Source organism: Balaenoptera acutorostrata, chromosome 8, assembly GCF_949987535.1.
Source record: "Balaenoptera acutorostrata chromosome 8, mBalAcu1.1, whole genome shotgun sequence".
NCBI lineage: Eukaryota > Metazoa > Chordata > Mammalia > Artiodactyla > Balaenopteridae > Balaenoptera > Balaenoptera acutorostrata.
The window spans coordinates 39,427,940-39,444,705 of NC_080071.1; the positions used below are offsets into that span (position 1 = coordinate 39,427,940).

A 16,766-nucleotide genomic window follows, 5' to 3' on the forward strand; every position below is an offset into this window, starting at 1 on the left:
CACAAGCCCTGGTTCAATGTATCTGTCTGGACTCAGATTATCTTCTGAAAAGAAAATTCCCTAAACCCAAACTTACCAAATCAACCCTTGTAAACATGTCTAAAATAGAGCAGAATGAGGGTTTAAACAGAAATAAAATAATTTTTACCACATTTGACCTATTTCATAGTGTCTCAAATTGAATGTCTTCGAGTTTCAAGGGGATTGTGGATATGGAAGATAAAAACAGGGCTTACCCCATTTGCAGAATTTTTTTTGTCTCTCTCTGTCAAAACATAAGCCCTGCCATCATTTCTTCCTAGTCAGTATCTGTTCCATCATCTGCTCTTTCTGTCATCTCCATTTTGTCTTCCAATCCCTATCCTTGATCATACGTTCTCACTGCATTCTCTTTCTGCTTCTCAAGGTCCTTCTCTCTCCTCAAGCAAGTGTCTCAGTTGCTTGTAAAAAGAGAACGTTAATGGTATATTCTATGACTTGTAGAGTTGCTGTGAGGATTAATGGGATAATGCTTCTAAAGCTGTTGAGACAGTGCCAGGCATGTGGTGGGCTCTCAATTTTTTAAAATGTAATTATTATTAATTAATAATAATGTCATCTTTTACTTAGGGTTTTGCTTGGTGAGCCATCAAGCTCATAAATGAAAGGGAATTCTAGAACTTTATTTTTTCCAGAAAGGAAAAAAAGGGACAGAGTAGACTCAAGGCTTACAAATTAAAAGGGAGGAAGAAATCCCACGGAGATGCTAGGATATAAAAAGTATACAGAAGGAAAGTTCTGTGTCTTCTTTTGTTCTTTCCCTCCTCCCTCCTCAGAAACTCATAGAAAGAAAGCTTTAGCATCTTCATGTCCTCAGGTCAGAATATAGCCTCACTTCTGGATGAGCAATGCTGTGTTCAGAATTACTGTTGACCAAAATTCAATAGAACCTTTTAAGCCATGTCATAATGCAGTAAAACATCAGAAGTAGGGAAAAAAATCATGCAACTTATTTTTTAACAGACTGTGGAAGCTGTGAAAAAGCTTGTCACACTGAGGAAGAAATAGATTTCATTTACCTGCAGGAGGCTAGTTCGTTGATTAAGGCTTGTCCCTCTTGCAAAGCATCAGCTGTGCAGTCTTTAATTTCTCTGTGTAATTCCTCATGCCTCGCTGCCAAGACAGGCAGACTTAAACCTTCTGATTTAAGGAGCTTAAGGTAAGCTTCAACTCTTCCAAGTACATCAAATGCCTGCCAAAGAAAACATACTTTCATTTTCTGCTCATCTAGTTTAAAGTCTACATCAATGTGCACACAAAATACTGGAGATTAAACCAGCCTGTTCAATTTATTGGTTTGATCATAACCAAAAACAACAATCTGAGTCTTAGAAAATAGCTGTAGAGCTTTAAGGCTCCATTTAGGGAAACTGATCGTAGTTTAGTTCAGCACAGATAAATGTCAACCCCATAAAATTACCAAAATAGTTTACATTGAGAATGTACCTATACAACACAGTTATAACTATATAAAATTTGGAGAGCCAGATTTATTTTTTGCATATTCTGTACTGGATACAACTAACGGATGAGATGTTTTAAAAATATTACACAGACTTTCATAACCTGAATATCTCTGTAATATTCCTTAAAAAACTTCCCAATAAATTGCACTTTGAACCTGAAACACCATGGGGAAGTATTCAAAAAATTTTGGGGCTTTTGTCCCTTGCCTTTCTGAGTAAAAGATCTTCTGCTTGCTCCATCCAAGGCATCTGTCTGTCTATAGAGAAGATTGGAATTTGGTTCTGAAACAGTGCAAAGACTAAGACCAACGTAATGTTTAGCTTCTGACATGTAAAACAGGATTATGCAGGAAAAAACGTCACCTTGCAAACCAAGATACTGTCTTGAGAGAAGATTTTTGAATTTCTTTATTTTCTTCCTTTATTAGCAGATCAACAACCAGGTATGGGGGATTAAGCTTATAGAATTAACATAGAGTAGAGAAGAGCTATCCTTTTGGCCATTAAGGCCTAGTTGGCATTAAGAAGGGGGAATATATGATATAAAAGCAGTAAAAGAGGACTGTGGCAATATGAGGAAAAAAGAGATCAGAGTGCCATGGTCTTCATAGGTTTCCTGATAGCCCATCTGTGAACTTGGGCCTGGAGAACAGGAGATGAGTTAGGTAAGTTGAAGAGAAGGTGAACAGCAAGGGAGCTCTTGCCACATTGCCCTCTGGCTGTACTGGAAGAAGCCACCTTACAGGGTGTTCCACACCACTCTGAAGAACAGTCCTATCCCAGGAAGGTTGACTGGGCCACAGTCAGCAGGGGCCTGAAGCCTAGCCTTCCTGGGTTGTTACAGTGGAAGCCAGTGAGCTCAGCAGGGGGCCACCAGGTGAACTAGGAAGACCCCACAATGAGAGCAATGGTCTCGTGAGTCGACTACCACTGAGACCTGAGAGACCAGAGAGGGGAGCAAGTCTGGGTTGATGCTGAGGGAACACAGTTTAAGCCAAATGTAGAGGTTACAGCTGTGGACCTGTGTAACAGCACCCATACCTCTGCACCTGGCCACCTTTGAAGGGAGTGAGTTTTTTTTTTAACTTTATTGAAGTATAGTTGATTTACAATGTTGTGTCAATTTCTGCTGTTCAGCAAAGTGATTCAGTTATATATATATCTATATATATATATATAGATAGATAGATAGATATATATATATATATGGGGTTTATCACAGGATATTGAATATAGTTCCCTGTGTATATAGTAAGAACTTGTTTATCCATGCTATATACAATAGTTTGCATCTGCTAATCCCAAACTGCCAGTCCTTCCCTCCTCCACCCGCCTTGCCCCTTGGTAACCACAAGTCTATTCTCTATGTCTTTGAGTCTGTTTCTGTCTCATAGATAAGTTCATTTGTGTCGTATTTTAGATTCCACATATAAGTGATATCATATGATATTTGTCTTTCTCTTTACTTACTTCACTTAGTATGATAATCTCTAGGTCTATCTACATTGTTGTAAATGGCATTATTTCATTCTTTTTTATGGCTGAGTAATATTCCATTGTATATATGTGCCACATCTTCTTTATGAATTCATCTGTCGATGGATATTTAGGTTGTTTCCATGTCTTGGCTATTGTAAATAGTGCTGCTATGAACACTGGGGTGCAAGTATCTTTTCAAATTATAGTTTTGTCTGGATATATGCCCAGGAGTGAGATTGCTGCATCATATGGCAACTCTATTTTTAGTTTTGTAAGGAACCTCCATACTGTTCTCCATAGTGGCTGTACCAATTTACATTCCCACCAACATTAGGAGGGTTCCCTTTTCTCCACACCAAAGAGAGTGAGGTTTTTTTTTTTTTTTTTTTTTTGAGAGTGAGTTTTAATGGCAGAATTGGAACTGGACAAAATTTGAATTTACAAATGAAATCTTTCAGATACTGTCATATGACTTATATGTTGATATTCTGTTTTCCCACCAATGTCCTCATGTCTTCTGAATCTGCATTTACTGAGTGTATAAAGCAAATTCATTCCCATTTATTTAGTAGATGATAGGAAGTAATACAAATAATCACTACAGTTTAATGAGAACTATGTGCTTCTTCTCTATTTCATGTTTCACAATTACTTCTCATTTCATCAACAAATATTTCTGATCGTCTGCTGAGTTCCAGGCATATTGTCCTTAAGAGCCATGGGAGGGAGCAAGAAATTATCCCCTTTATATGACTGAGGAAACTGTGTCTCAGAGAAGTTAAATAAATTTCACGAAGTCATACTTGTGCTAAGGGACAGATTTGGTATTTATACTCAATCTGTCTGGCCCCGAGGGCTCTGCTCTTAAATCCTGGGCTATGGTACCATGTAGCAAAGAATTTCTATGGCAGGCTTATGAGAGAGGGGCATTTCCAAGAAGACCGTTAATCTTACGTGGAAAAGGTAGGATTTAAAAACTTACTTTTTGTAAATAGTGTCTACTTTTCCTTCTTACAGGTGAGAAAGGATACAGAGAAAGATTGAGCTATTTCTCTTATGTTTATAGGACTGTAAAAGAAAGATAGCTTTATTAAAGGAACTTTGAACCTGAAGAACTCTTCCTTATCTGATCCTTTTTCTTTCCTGCAGTTGGCAACAGAGCCAAATGTCTCAAGATGCTGATGTTAGAAAAGATGATTTGAATTGCTTCCTGGATTTTTCCATAACACACTGAAAACACCACTAGGCAATAACCACTGTTTCTGGAATTTTGTTTTATATTTTTAATTTTATTGCTTATTTTGAATAAATTGGAGTCCCTTGTTAATCAAGGGTTAGTTTTAAAGTCAGTGCCTAAAGCAAAAATCTGGTATAGTCAAAATAATCATGAACTCCCTTAAATCATGTTTAAAGTTTAATATATGTTTACAGTAATACATACTCACACTTAGGACTGAGAGCCACCGAGCTAGGATAAAGGAAGAAATAAGGATAAATCTATACTTAGATGTCAGGACATTCACTTCATTCTTTCTTTAAGATAATTCTCAAGTTCTTACTGTGAATGGGGAAAGGATACAGACTTCAAAAGTGCTTTTTCTTGCCTGTAAGTTTAAGTCCATTCTATCTTAACATTAAGCCATTATAACCTTACTAAATATCATGTTTATTGTTGAGAATTAAAGAAGGAAAACATATGAAAATTACAAGGGCACGATGGTGGAAATGTAGTAAGTACTCAGAAAATATTTGCTGGTTCTTACTCTAAATGTTGATTGATCAGACACATCTTTGAAAAATCACTGAGAAGAGCACGGCCACCTGCTGCCCGTCACTCATCCTACGTGGCTTTTTCTCCTCGTGTCCCCACTGAACAGCTGCTACTCTCAGATCCTTGGCCACTGGTCTCATCTTCAGAGGAGTTGGATTCTAAAGCCACTTGTACATTAAACGCATGCGTGATGTGACTCCACCCTATTGAAGGTTATCGTAAAAGTATCGCTTCCTAATGGCACGGAAATAAATCGAAGAGCTAAACATTCACTAGAAGGAGGAGGTGGTAGATCAAGGACCAGTATAACCCATAACTTACAATTAAAATAGCCAGAGTTTCTTCCAGAGCTTTTTCTCAGAAAGATCAAAGTGTCAGGAAAGTATTTATGAATTGCTCTATGTATCACACTTAATAGAACTATAGCAGTAGAAAGGAGGTGAGTCATTTCTTTCCTTCATTGGCTCAACGAATATACTTACAAAGATCTACTGTAGGTAAGATGGGCTGGATGCTGTAAGAGAGCTTATCCCTTACCCTTAATCCTAACTTAACCCTAATGGGAATAATCTACAGACACAGATAGAGTTAAATTTCTTAATTTTAAGAGGAGACCTCTTTCAAAATTTTACTGTCTGCGATTGTCTGAATCACATGCAAAGCTCGTTTCCCTTATTCCCACATAGAAAATGATCTAAGTATCATTGTTCTCACTTAATCTACCCCCAGAATAGAACTGAGTGCTTGTGTATTTACCAGATCCGTAAGGAACCTGATATACTGGATCCAGTCTGGAAAGAATCTCTTTGTTGCACACATGGTACAGAACAGGTTATTTCCAGCAAGAACACTGTGACCTCCACATAAACGTCTTTGGAATTAATATTTTACATTTAGGTTTTTTTCCTTCACATCCCCTCTTTCTTCAAACCTTGTGTGAAGGTCAAATAGAGGTTTTATGAGTGGACTGGAATAAACAAGGATATAGGCACAAGGATAATATTTTCTCCCTCTGGGTTCTAGCTCTTCTTGACTACTTTATATAGCACCACTCAGTTCTCAAGCAGACAAGGAGGAGACGAATCAGCTCTTTTGGCCCTGGTTTGGGAAAGAGTAAGGAGTTGCTTAGGTTTTGTGTTCTAAGATGCTAATAAATATCTTTCCTTTTTCCCTTGTTAAGCACAGGATCCCAAGCAGGCTGCACCAAATCAAACAGAGATGATATCAAGACTTGGCACATTTGATTCCTTTAAAAATATCTATGAGATTAATACGTTTAGCAGGAACCATGAATCATGCAGCATAATTCTTATATCGTGCTGTTTCACAAAGATGTTTAATAAGTAATATTGTTTACTTCTTGACTAATTTGAAGAGAAACAACATTAAAAGAAAGAAGACAAAAACCACTGTAGAACCCTGAACATTTCCTTTCATGAATCCCAAGGCTGGAGAATGAGTTTGGTCAGAACCTTTATAATTAGCAAGGATGCAAAACTTAACTCAGCTTCTAATTCGAGCACTGAACTCCACTATCTGCAGAGATTCAATTTTCCTCTGGGTTCAGTTTTTGAAAAGACCAAAAGCTTCAGTGTCTTTTCCTAAACATTACCTGAGATAACTTCTGGTGGCTCCCAGTTTGGCAAGCTGATTCCTAATTCAGGTCCTGTGCAAGCTTTCAAATGCCATGAAGACGGGGGCAACAGGGTGATGTAATTTTCATCTCCTGATAACTTGCTGCCTCCTACTACTGCTCTGGCTTATTCCTTGCCTCTTCAAAGTTGTTGCTTCTGGGCCCCAGAACTCCCTCCGTGTTACAAGTGTTACAAGGTTGATCAGTGACGTTACTGAGAGGTGTTTAAAATCACAGGCACCTGAAGCAGGGTTTTACCTCACAATTTGAAAAGCTAAAAAAAACACTGGACCAGAAGGCATTTGGGATTGAAAGTGGAGTGTATCTGAAGCCTTTGATTAACAAGGAATTGGAGGAACTTTATGTATTGACCATTTCTTACTTTTTATGAGATGAGTCCATCTTAGAGATATATAAACTAGACCCATAGGTAGAACTTTAGTCAGCTAGTCACTTTATAATTTCTGGTTTTCTTTTATCAAAATTGACCTAAATGGTTTTAGGATGATCTGGGGAATATTAACATGGAATATGTCCATTTGCAATGTGCAAAGCACTTTTTTTTCATTTATTCAACAAATGTTTATGGAAATCTGTGGAGCAGGTATGAAAATGAACAAAAGCACTGAGGTCATGTTAAAGTGGCGAGCGCAGTATTAAATGCATATATAATGACAAATAATGGCTAGCACGTAGACGTGCTTGGCCGCTCTATGCACTAGTCATGTATTAACTCATCTAGATAAAGCAAGGACTCTGTGAGGCACATATAATTATTATTTCTATTTTACAGATTAGAAAGCCAGATGCACAGGAAAGTTAAGTAACTGCCCAAGGTCACAGAGCTAATAAATGTCTGAGACCAGATTCATACCTAGGCAGCCTGGTTCCAAAATCCATTATATTATGTTACAAAAGTGTCATCCTAGCAAATGTTTCTATATATTCACTTAATACTCCACAATTCCATTTATTTGTTTACACTCCAATTCTCCCCTGCAAAGATTCTGTACATTTATCACTGATTTTAAGAACTTTCATTACTGAATGTTCCCTGAAGTAGAATTGTTAGACCATTTTATTTATTTTTATTTTTATTTTTATTTTTTTTCCTGTTGGGTGATACAGTTGATTGAAAGACAAACTCGCTTTCTCCAGGAGTTCACTTACATGGAGGTAGCTGCCTAAGAATATCTCTTCCCCATGACAAACCAAGGCAATCAAACCATACCCAAAAGCAGAAACCCAACAGAATAAGGCTATCGGCATTGTCAGATGACACTCAGAAGCAGGAAAAAAAATATAAAGCTATATGATGATTGTCTCTTCAGCACTGCATTTGGCTACATACTTGTTTATTAAATATTTTTTTTCTTTTTAAACTAGCTAAAGAAAATACTCTCGAGTAGGGTTAGTTCTTAAAGCAACAAACAGAAAAAAATACATATGTGGGGCTTCCCTGGTGGCGCAGTGTTTGAGAATCTGCCTGCCAATGCAGGGCACACGGGTTCGAGCCCTGGTCTGGGAAGATCCCACATGCCGCGGAGCAGCTGGGACCGTGAGCCACAACTACTGAGCCTGCGCGTCTGGAGCCTGTGCTCCGCAACAAGAGAGGCCGCGACAGTGAGAGGCCCGCGCACCGCGATGAAGAGTGGCCCCCTTTTGCCGCAACTAGAGGAAGCCCTCGCACAGAAACGAAGACCCAACACAGCCAAAAATAAATATAAAAATAAATAAATAAGAATACGACTCTTGCCAAAAACTGTCCTTTAAAAAGAAAAAAAAAAAAGTCTGTGTACATAGTAAAATCAAAGAATGCCAGCACGTCAGAGCTGGCGAGGACCTTGAGCCCTGGTCCTCATCCGTGTCATCTGCCGCTCTGAGCACAGGTCTCTCAAGGTCACCCCGTCAAGGTGTTAGACCATTTTAGAAAAGAGTAAACTCAAGCTCAAAATGTAAATTGATTCGTCACATAGCCAATCATTTATTCATTCATTCAACAAAATGTTTTGAACACTAGGTGTCATACAAAGATGATTAAGACAATCTCTCTCTAAGGAGCACAGAGAAATACTATGGGAATAATAAGAAATAAGCAATTAATGCTGCGTGAAGACCTCTCAGAGGAGGTGATACGGGTGATGACAAGTCTCTTTCTACATCACTACCCTCCTTCTCAGATATGACACAGAGATTGAACTTGAAATTTGTGTTCCTGTTTATTAAAGTAATTAAGCTCTTCTCTTTCAAAATGATCTAATCCCAACTACCTTGGATCAATATAATCTCTTATGAACAATATAATGTAGTTAGTTGGCCTTGAACCTCCACAGTTTCTAATGTTCCACTGCTTTAACTCATTCAAATAATTATTGAGCATCTACTACCTGGAAGACACTGTTCTAGGTGTTCTGGTGAACACAAAGTAAAATTGACATGTTACTTACCCTAAAGGAATTTTAATTTAGCAAAGGGAAGTAAATCTACCCAGAAATATCTGTAATACAAGGAAGAATATATTTACTGCCAATGGAGGGGAGCAACAGTCTGAAATTATGCACAGAAGGGAAACCAATTAATACATTCATACCTTAGTATTCAGTTGATAGCGTTATTGTGAAAGATATTCATGAGTGAGTGACAACAAAACTGAGTGTCTTGATGATAAGACTATTAAATGTAGACTGAGTTGTGGGCTTTCATGAGAAATGTAAGATGTTACAGGTATTCCTTGATTTTGATATTTTTTCTATTTTAGACAGATATTTAATAATTGTATGTTAATAGTTTAGCCATCTTTATCAAATGTTTACTGTGGTTTAAATAGCCTGTCCCTCGAAGTGAGAGCGTGGCATTGACATATATACATTACCAAATGTAAAACAGATAGCTAGTGGGAAGCAGCTGCACAGCACAGGGAGATCAGCTTGGTGCTTTGTGACCACCTAGAGGGGCAGGATAGGGAGAGGGGGAGGGAGACGCAAGAGGGAGGAGATATGGGGGTATATGTACACATATAGCTGATTCACTTTGTTATACAGCAGAAACTAACACAACATTGTAAAGCAATTATACGCCAATAAAGACGTTAAATAAATAAATAAATAAATAAATAAATAGCCTGTCCCTGAGCTCGAAAACCACGAGTTTTAAAACCATCCTCAGAGGGAGCACAGGAGCAGATTAAATTAAGATATCATCTGCGTCTACAGGAGGAGGTTTGCCTCATGATGATTTTTGCAAGACCTTAATATCTCTGCATATTTAAGGACAGGTTTAGCATAAGACAGAAACTTCCTAGCATGCTATTCAAGACCGTTCCTGACCCCTTGCCTCTTCTACCACTTTTTGCCTCTCATCACTCCCAGCTTATACCCTATGCTCCTGGCAAAATAAATTACCTGAGGTTCCCCAAGCAACATTGTACCATGTAGCCTTCCCCTAATCCCTTCTTGCCCAGCCTTCCAAATTTAGCTCACTGGTCCCTCCTCTAAGAGAAGCCTTGCTTGATACCTTCCCTGGGTCAGGTTAAGGATCTCTTCTGTGTTCCCTAATGCTCTAGGCTTACTCCATCATGGCTTTTCCCACAGCACACAACACTTCTGTTTCCTTGTCTCTCCTCTAAACAAGGCTGATGGGGTCTTAAAGGCAAGGATTGTATCTTTCACTGCTTTAGCTCAAGTACCCGTATGACGCATGACAACATACTAGCTGAAGGCAAATGTGGAAGAAGGGAGGGAATAAAAGCAAGTTGCTTTTCTAAGAGAAATGGAAGTTGCTCTGGAAGTGAGAAATCGGAGACAGGCTGCTTAAGAATTATGAAACTGAAAGTAATTATACTTTCTTTGATGTCTAGTGACAATTAGCTTAATTTCTTGAATTCATTTCTGTCACTTCAACAAATTCCTTCTGGATAATATTTTTTGGATCTTCTACTTGGACAGGTTTCTTCTTTCAATCTGTAGTACAACTGGACCATTTTATTTAATTGTTTCTCACATCTTGGCTAAAATGTATCTAATTTGAAAAAGGTAGAATGGTATGTATATAAATTTTTTAAAATGTACCAAACTCAGTGCTTAATTATTTTGTTTTTGTCTGAAACAATAATGTTGCTGTAGGCATTGCTGTTTTGTATCACTGTAAATATCTTGAAAAAGCAACATCATCTTTTTAAAAGACATCAACTTTTCAGCAGTGATGGCAGAAGCAGTAGAAGCCATAACAATTATTATATTTCAAAGTGCTTCCATTATGTTCCTCTGGCTGCCCCAACTTTTGCTTCACCTGTGCTTTCAGGCCGATCACCCAAGAACCAGACCATGTAGTTTTGACCTCGGTCTCCCCTGCTTGCTTTCCCCAATGAAATCATATGGCTGGGAATGGAAAGCATGGGAATGAAACTTTGTGACCCATCAGTCATGTTTTACAGCTTTAGGTTCAATCATCGTTGTCATATAAATACAGGCTCATACTGTTCTGCTCTTGAAATATATTATATATATTTATCTCTGATTCAAACCACATTCCCTAAACAGTGATAAATAGATTTTGGGTTATTAATACATATTAACCAGAGCTTCTTTTTTGTGAATGTGCTAGAAATATAATAAATGAGATCATCTATAATCATGAAGGATGAAAACTTGAGGGGATCAAGATGAGTTATGATAACAGGTGCTATGTTCACATTTCATGCATGTCCTCATAACTCTTAGCAACATCTGGTAACCAGAGAAACTCTTCTCCAATCAGCTATCATCCAGTGTTGACAATCAACCCATACTTGTATTTGTGGCTAAGTGATTTAGCAAATAGGTTCACCGAATGCAGCATATAACTCTAAAATGAAAAGGGAGTATCTCGGGTTCTTTGAGTTACATGCCTCAATCTCCACTTGAATCTGGTTTATGAAAAGCATCAGCAGCATTCAGTAAAGTTCCAGGATACAAAATTAACACAGATAAATCTGTTGCTTTTCTGTACACTAATAATGAACTATCAGAAAGAGAAAGCAAGAAAACAATCTCATTTAAAATCACATCAAAAAGAATAAAATACCTAGGAATAAACTTAACCAAGGAGGTGAAAGACCTATACTCTGAAAACTACGAAACATTGATAAAGGAAAGTGAAGATGTTACAAAGAAATGGAAAGACATTCCATTTTCTTGGATTGGAGGAATTAATATTATTAAAATGTCTATACTACCCAAAGCAATCTACAGATCTAATGCAATCAATACTCACGACATTTTTCACAGAACTAGAACAAATAATCCTAAAATTTATATGAAACCACAAAAGACCCTGAATTGCCAAAGAATCTTGAGAAAAAAGAACAAAGCTGGAAATATCATGCTCCCTGACTTCGGACTACATGTTACAAAGCTGCGTAATCAAAACAGCATGATACTAGCACAAAAACAGATACATAGATCAATGGAACAGAATAGAGAGCCCAGAAATAAACCCACACACCGATGGTCAATTAATCTACAACAATGGAGGCAAGAATATACAGTGGATAAAAGACAGTCTCTTTAATAAGTGGTGCTGGGAAAACTAAACAGCTACACGCAAAAGAATGAGATTAGAACATTTCCTCACACCATATACAAAAATAAAATCAAAATGGATTAAAGATCTAAATGTATGACCTGAAACCATAAAACTCCTGGAAGAGAACATAGGTAGAACACTCTTTGACATAAATCATAGCAATATGTTTTTGGATCTGTCTCCAAAGGCAAAGGAAACAAAAACAAAAATAAACAAATTGGGACCTAATTAAACTTAAAAACTTTTACACAGAAAAGGAAACCATCGACAATAGAAAAAGACAACTTACTGAATGAGAGAAAATATTTGGAAATGATATGATCGATACGAGGTTAATATCCAAAATATATAAACAGCTGATATAATTCAACATCAAAATAATCTGATAATAAATGGGCAGAAGACCTGAATATACATTTTTCCAAAGAAGACATACAGATGGCCAACAGGCACATGAAAAGATGCTCAACATCACTAATCATCAGAGAAATGCAAATCAAAACTACAATGAGATATCACCTCACACCTGTTCGAATGGCCATCATCAAAAAGGCCACAAATAACAAAAGTTGGTGAGGATGTGGAGTGCACTGTTGGTGGGAATGTAAACTGGTGCAGCCACTATGGAAAACAGTATGGAGGTTCCTCAAAAAACTAAAAATAGAACTACCACATGATCCAGCAGTCCCACTCCTGGGTATATAGCCAAAGAAAATAAAACACTGTTTTGAAAAAATTCATGCACCCTAATGTTCATAGCAGCATTATTTACAATATCCAAGATATGGAAGCAACTTAAGTGTCCATCAACAGATGAATGGATCAAGAAGACGTGGTATGTATATACAATGGAATACTACTCAGCCATAAAAAGAATGAAAGTCTGCCATTTACATCAATGTAGATGGACGTAGAGAGTACTATACTTAGTGAAATAAGTCCGAGAGAGAAGGACAAATACTCTGTGTTATCACTTATATGTGGAATCTAAAATATTAAGCAAAGGAATGTATATAACAAAACAGAAGCAGACTCACAGATACAGAGAAAAAAACCAATGGTTACCAGTGGGGAGATGGAGGCGGACTGGCAAGATAGGAATATGAAATTAAGAGATACAAACTACTATGTATAAAACAGATAAGCAATAAGGATATATTGTACAGCACAGGGAAATATAGCCATTGTTTTGTAATAACTTTAAATGTAGTATAATCTACAAAAACGTTGAATCACTATGTTGTACACCTGAAAATAATATAATGTTGTAAATCAACTATACTTCAATTTAAAACAAAGAAAAAGAAAAGCATCAGTAGCAACACTACTCCTGAAGTCCTGTGTGCTAACATCGCCACCTATTGCTCATTCCAGGTACAAACCGTCACACCTCAAGCCAAAGACTAGACATTCTCTAGGTAAGAAACAGACTCTTGAGCCTTGGGTAATCATTAACCCCTAGCAGGATTAAAAGGTAATCAATTTCACTCCTGAAACTACAGAGTAAAGGCAGTGGGCACTCTTGCCAATGTGGACAATTAGGTGATAATTATATTTTATTGAATTTCACATACTGGAATTACATTGGCTTATCGATTTTTTTTGGTATGTTTTGTTCTCTGCTATATCCCCAGCATTTAGAACAGTGCCTGACACATAGTAGTTGCTCAATAAATATTTATTAAATAAATGAATCCGTAAAGCAAAAGGGTAATTATTCTCATAAATTTGCCACACTACTTATTTAGCAACTTCAATTTAAAAAATTATTGTGACTTTTTTCTAGTAAATAACAATATCCCTAGATATTGATAGAATTGGTAGAGAGAGAGGGACAGGTGACAATAAAAGGAAAGAAGGGGAAAAGAGGAGGGTTTCCAGATGATTGCAACAGAAAATACCAGAAACACATGATAAAAATCTGGATGAAAAAGAAATAAATATGATATGGAAGGCTTACTAACAGTAGTCCATTCTGCAGATGAGATTATGACATTCATTTCTTTTTATTTTAACAAAATTTTAAAAAGTTAAAGGTTATCTTAAAAATCATATGTTTTGGGGCTTCCCTGGTGGCGCAGTGGTTGAGAATCTGCCTGCTAATGCAGGGGACACGGGTTCGTGCCCCGGTCTGGGAAGATCCCACATGCCGCGGAGCGGCTGGGCCCGTGAGCCACAACTACTGAGCCTGCACGTCTGGAGCCTGTGCTCCACAACAAGAGAGGCCGCGATAGTGAGAGGCCCGTGCACCGCGATGAAGAGTGGCCCCCGCTTGCCACAACTAAGAGAAAGCCCTCGCACAGAAACGAAGACCTAACACAGCCAAAAATAAATAAATAAATAAATTAATTAAAAAAAAAAAAAAAAAAGAATCTTAAAAAAAAAAAAAATCATATGTTTTGCATTTTACTGAGCAAAAACACTCAAGCTGTTACATTCACTAATTTATATATTACCCATGGCACTAACATTTTTTCACACTGGTATTTGACACAGAAATTGAAGAATATTGACTTAGCTTTAACAAATTTGGAACAAGATGTTGTTTGCTAAAAAATGATTCCATTTATCAAGAGTGAAATTGGTTTTTGAGGTACGTTTCTTTTTTTAAAGCCCTGATGCTCTCTTTTTTTTTTTCACAGTGCTAACATCCCTATTTGCATGTGTGGGGCGAGTCTCCATTGCTCCTACCCATCTTACTGGTGTGTCAAGAATGCCTGACTCTGACCCCTCTTTATCTGGGCCATTCTCAGTGTTGGATTTGCAACCTTGAGGGTTGAAGGAACATCTTCCTCTGAGACAAAGAGCAGGCTTGCTTACTGTTTGCTATAAAACAGCCAATTCCCCAAGTTTAGGATTCTTTCCCTGCAGCGGTGCCCTCATCCATTGGGGTCCATCTGCATCGCCCCCTGGGGAACTGGGACTTGGGAACTGATGTGACATGTGACACTCTGGTTACCTCTTTTGCTTTGAGTAATAAAGTCTTTCAAAACTGAGTCAGAAGTCACATGTCTTCTGTGAGCATCCATGAACTGTGGCAAGTTAATATGTTAGCTGGAAGGTTGGGTGAAAAGTCTCAGACCCCTCACAGCTGTTGGCAGCATGGCTTCATCAAGGATGTAGACGATCACAATCAGAAAAACCCAGCGCCCTCAAGGCACAATAAAGTGAATTCTCAAAAGGAAAGTTCAGTGCTTCGGAGATAAATTGAAGATGTAAACTGAAAATACTCCTTCACTAGTGAAAACAAAACTTTCAGACTAGAAAAAAATATTTTAAGGGATTTTGAATTTATATTAATACCTTAAATCCAGTGCTTTATTATTATTATTTTTTTTAATTGATTGATTTATTTATTTTTATTTTTGGCTGTGTTGGGTCTTTGTTGCTGCGCGCGGGCTTTTTCTAGTTGCGGCGAGTGGGGGCTACTCTTCGTTGCAGTGTGCGGGCTTCTCACCGCGGTGGCTTCTCTTGTTGCAGAGCACGGGCTCTAGGCGCGTGGGCTTCAGTAGTGGAGGCTCGTGGGCTCAGTAGTTGTGGCTCATGGGCTCTAGAGTGCAGGCTCTGTAGCTTTGGCGCACGGGCTTAGTTGCTCCATGGCATGTGGGATCTTCCCAGACCAGGGCTCGAACCCGTGTGCCCTGCATTGGCAGGCGGATTCTTAACCACTGCGCCACCAGGGAAGGCCCTCCAGTGTTTTATTTTAACTAGGGTTATTTATGAGTGTTATGCCCAGAATGGGGTAAAATGGTAATTTTATAAAATTTGGAGATTCTACAATATAAATCAAAAAGAAAAATGCCATTTACAAGCCTTGAGAAGAATTTCCTTCTTTAATTTAAACGGATTTATTTACTATATTATTTCATCATTTATTGTTTCTTAATAATATGGTAAATAACTCATTTCAAGAGTCATGATTTAAACATCTACTTTCCAAACTCCATCTTCCATTTTTGCTGAGGTAAAAGTAGCCATCATCTTTCAAACTGAATTCTTAGATTTGGAGTTGGAAATTATTTCCCTGATGCTTTGAAAAGGGAAAATAAATTCTAAACCTTTCTAAGTACTACTTGGTTATAAAGAATTCTATAGTATGGATAAGTCCCAACTGAACTAATTATAATTTGAATGCCATGGGCATTCAAATGATGAAACAGGATCTAGAAGTCAAGTCTTTAGGGTTAAGAAACAGGATTTGTTAGGATTTGACCTTAATTACTGTATAAGCTTGAAAAAGTAACCACTCCGTTCTTCAATTTTTTAAAAATTACTATTGCAAGAGATATCATTCTTCCTCCCTCAAGGCCCAAGAATAATGTAAGAAGAAAAATTTCCCTGGCAAGCTACCAGACAATGACAGCAGAGAAAGCAAGAGTGAGGGAGTGAGAATGAGAGAGAGAGAGAAAAATTCTCCATTTTGCAGGACTATAAAGTATAGGGCTTATGCTAGAAGCATTTTACCATAGCAACATGTTCTATAACTGTTTTCCTTAGAAACAGCATTAACTAACTGGAAGATGACCCACTCATTTTGTAGAATGAGAGTGTAATGTAAGTTTAAAAATCTCTTATTCAAAAACAGAACTATTGAAGAGAAATTTAACCAGCACTTACCATTTACTTAGCTCAACAGCTCCAGAAATTATGTGTTTCTTCTCTTAAAACAAAGAAATCCCAAACAACAATAATTTGACAAATATTTCTTTGACATGTTTTTGTTTCTACCATAATTCTAGCACCTCTCTTTTGGAACTTTACTGTTCATGCTTTCCAAGTTTCCTATTAGTAAAAAATTCAAAATTAAGTAACAATT

At 37.5% G+C, this 16,766-nt stretch overlaps 1 protein-coding gene across 5 annotated transcripts in view; it reads right to left on the reverse strand.

The window, feature by feature from the left end:
* Window positions 1-16,766, reverse strand: part of CCDC141 (coiled-coil domain containing 141) — a 217,023-nt gene that overhangs the window by 76,752 nt on the left and 123,505 nt on the right. For all 5 annotated transcript variants that reach the window (XM_057551905.1, XM_057551906.1, XM_057551907.1 and 2 more), the window contains one exon: window positions 1,059-1,231. In XM_057551905.1, coding sequence (XP_057407888.1) covers window positions 1,059-1,231 — 173 coding nt within the window. The remainder of the gene's footprint in view (window positions 1-1,058; window positions 1,232-16,766) is intronic.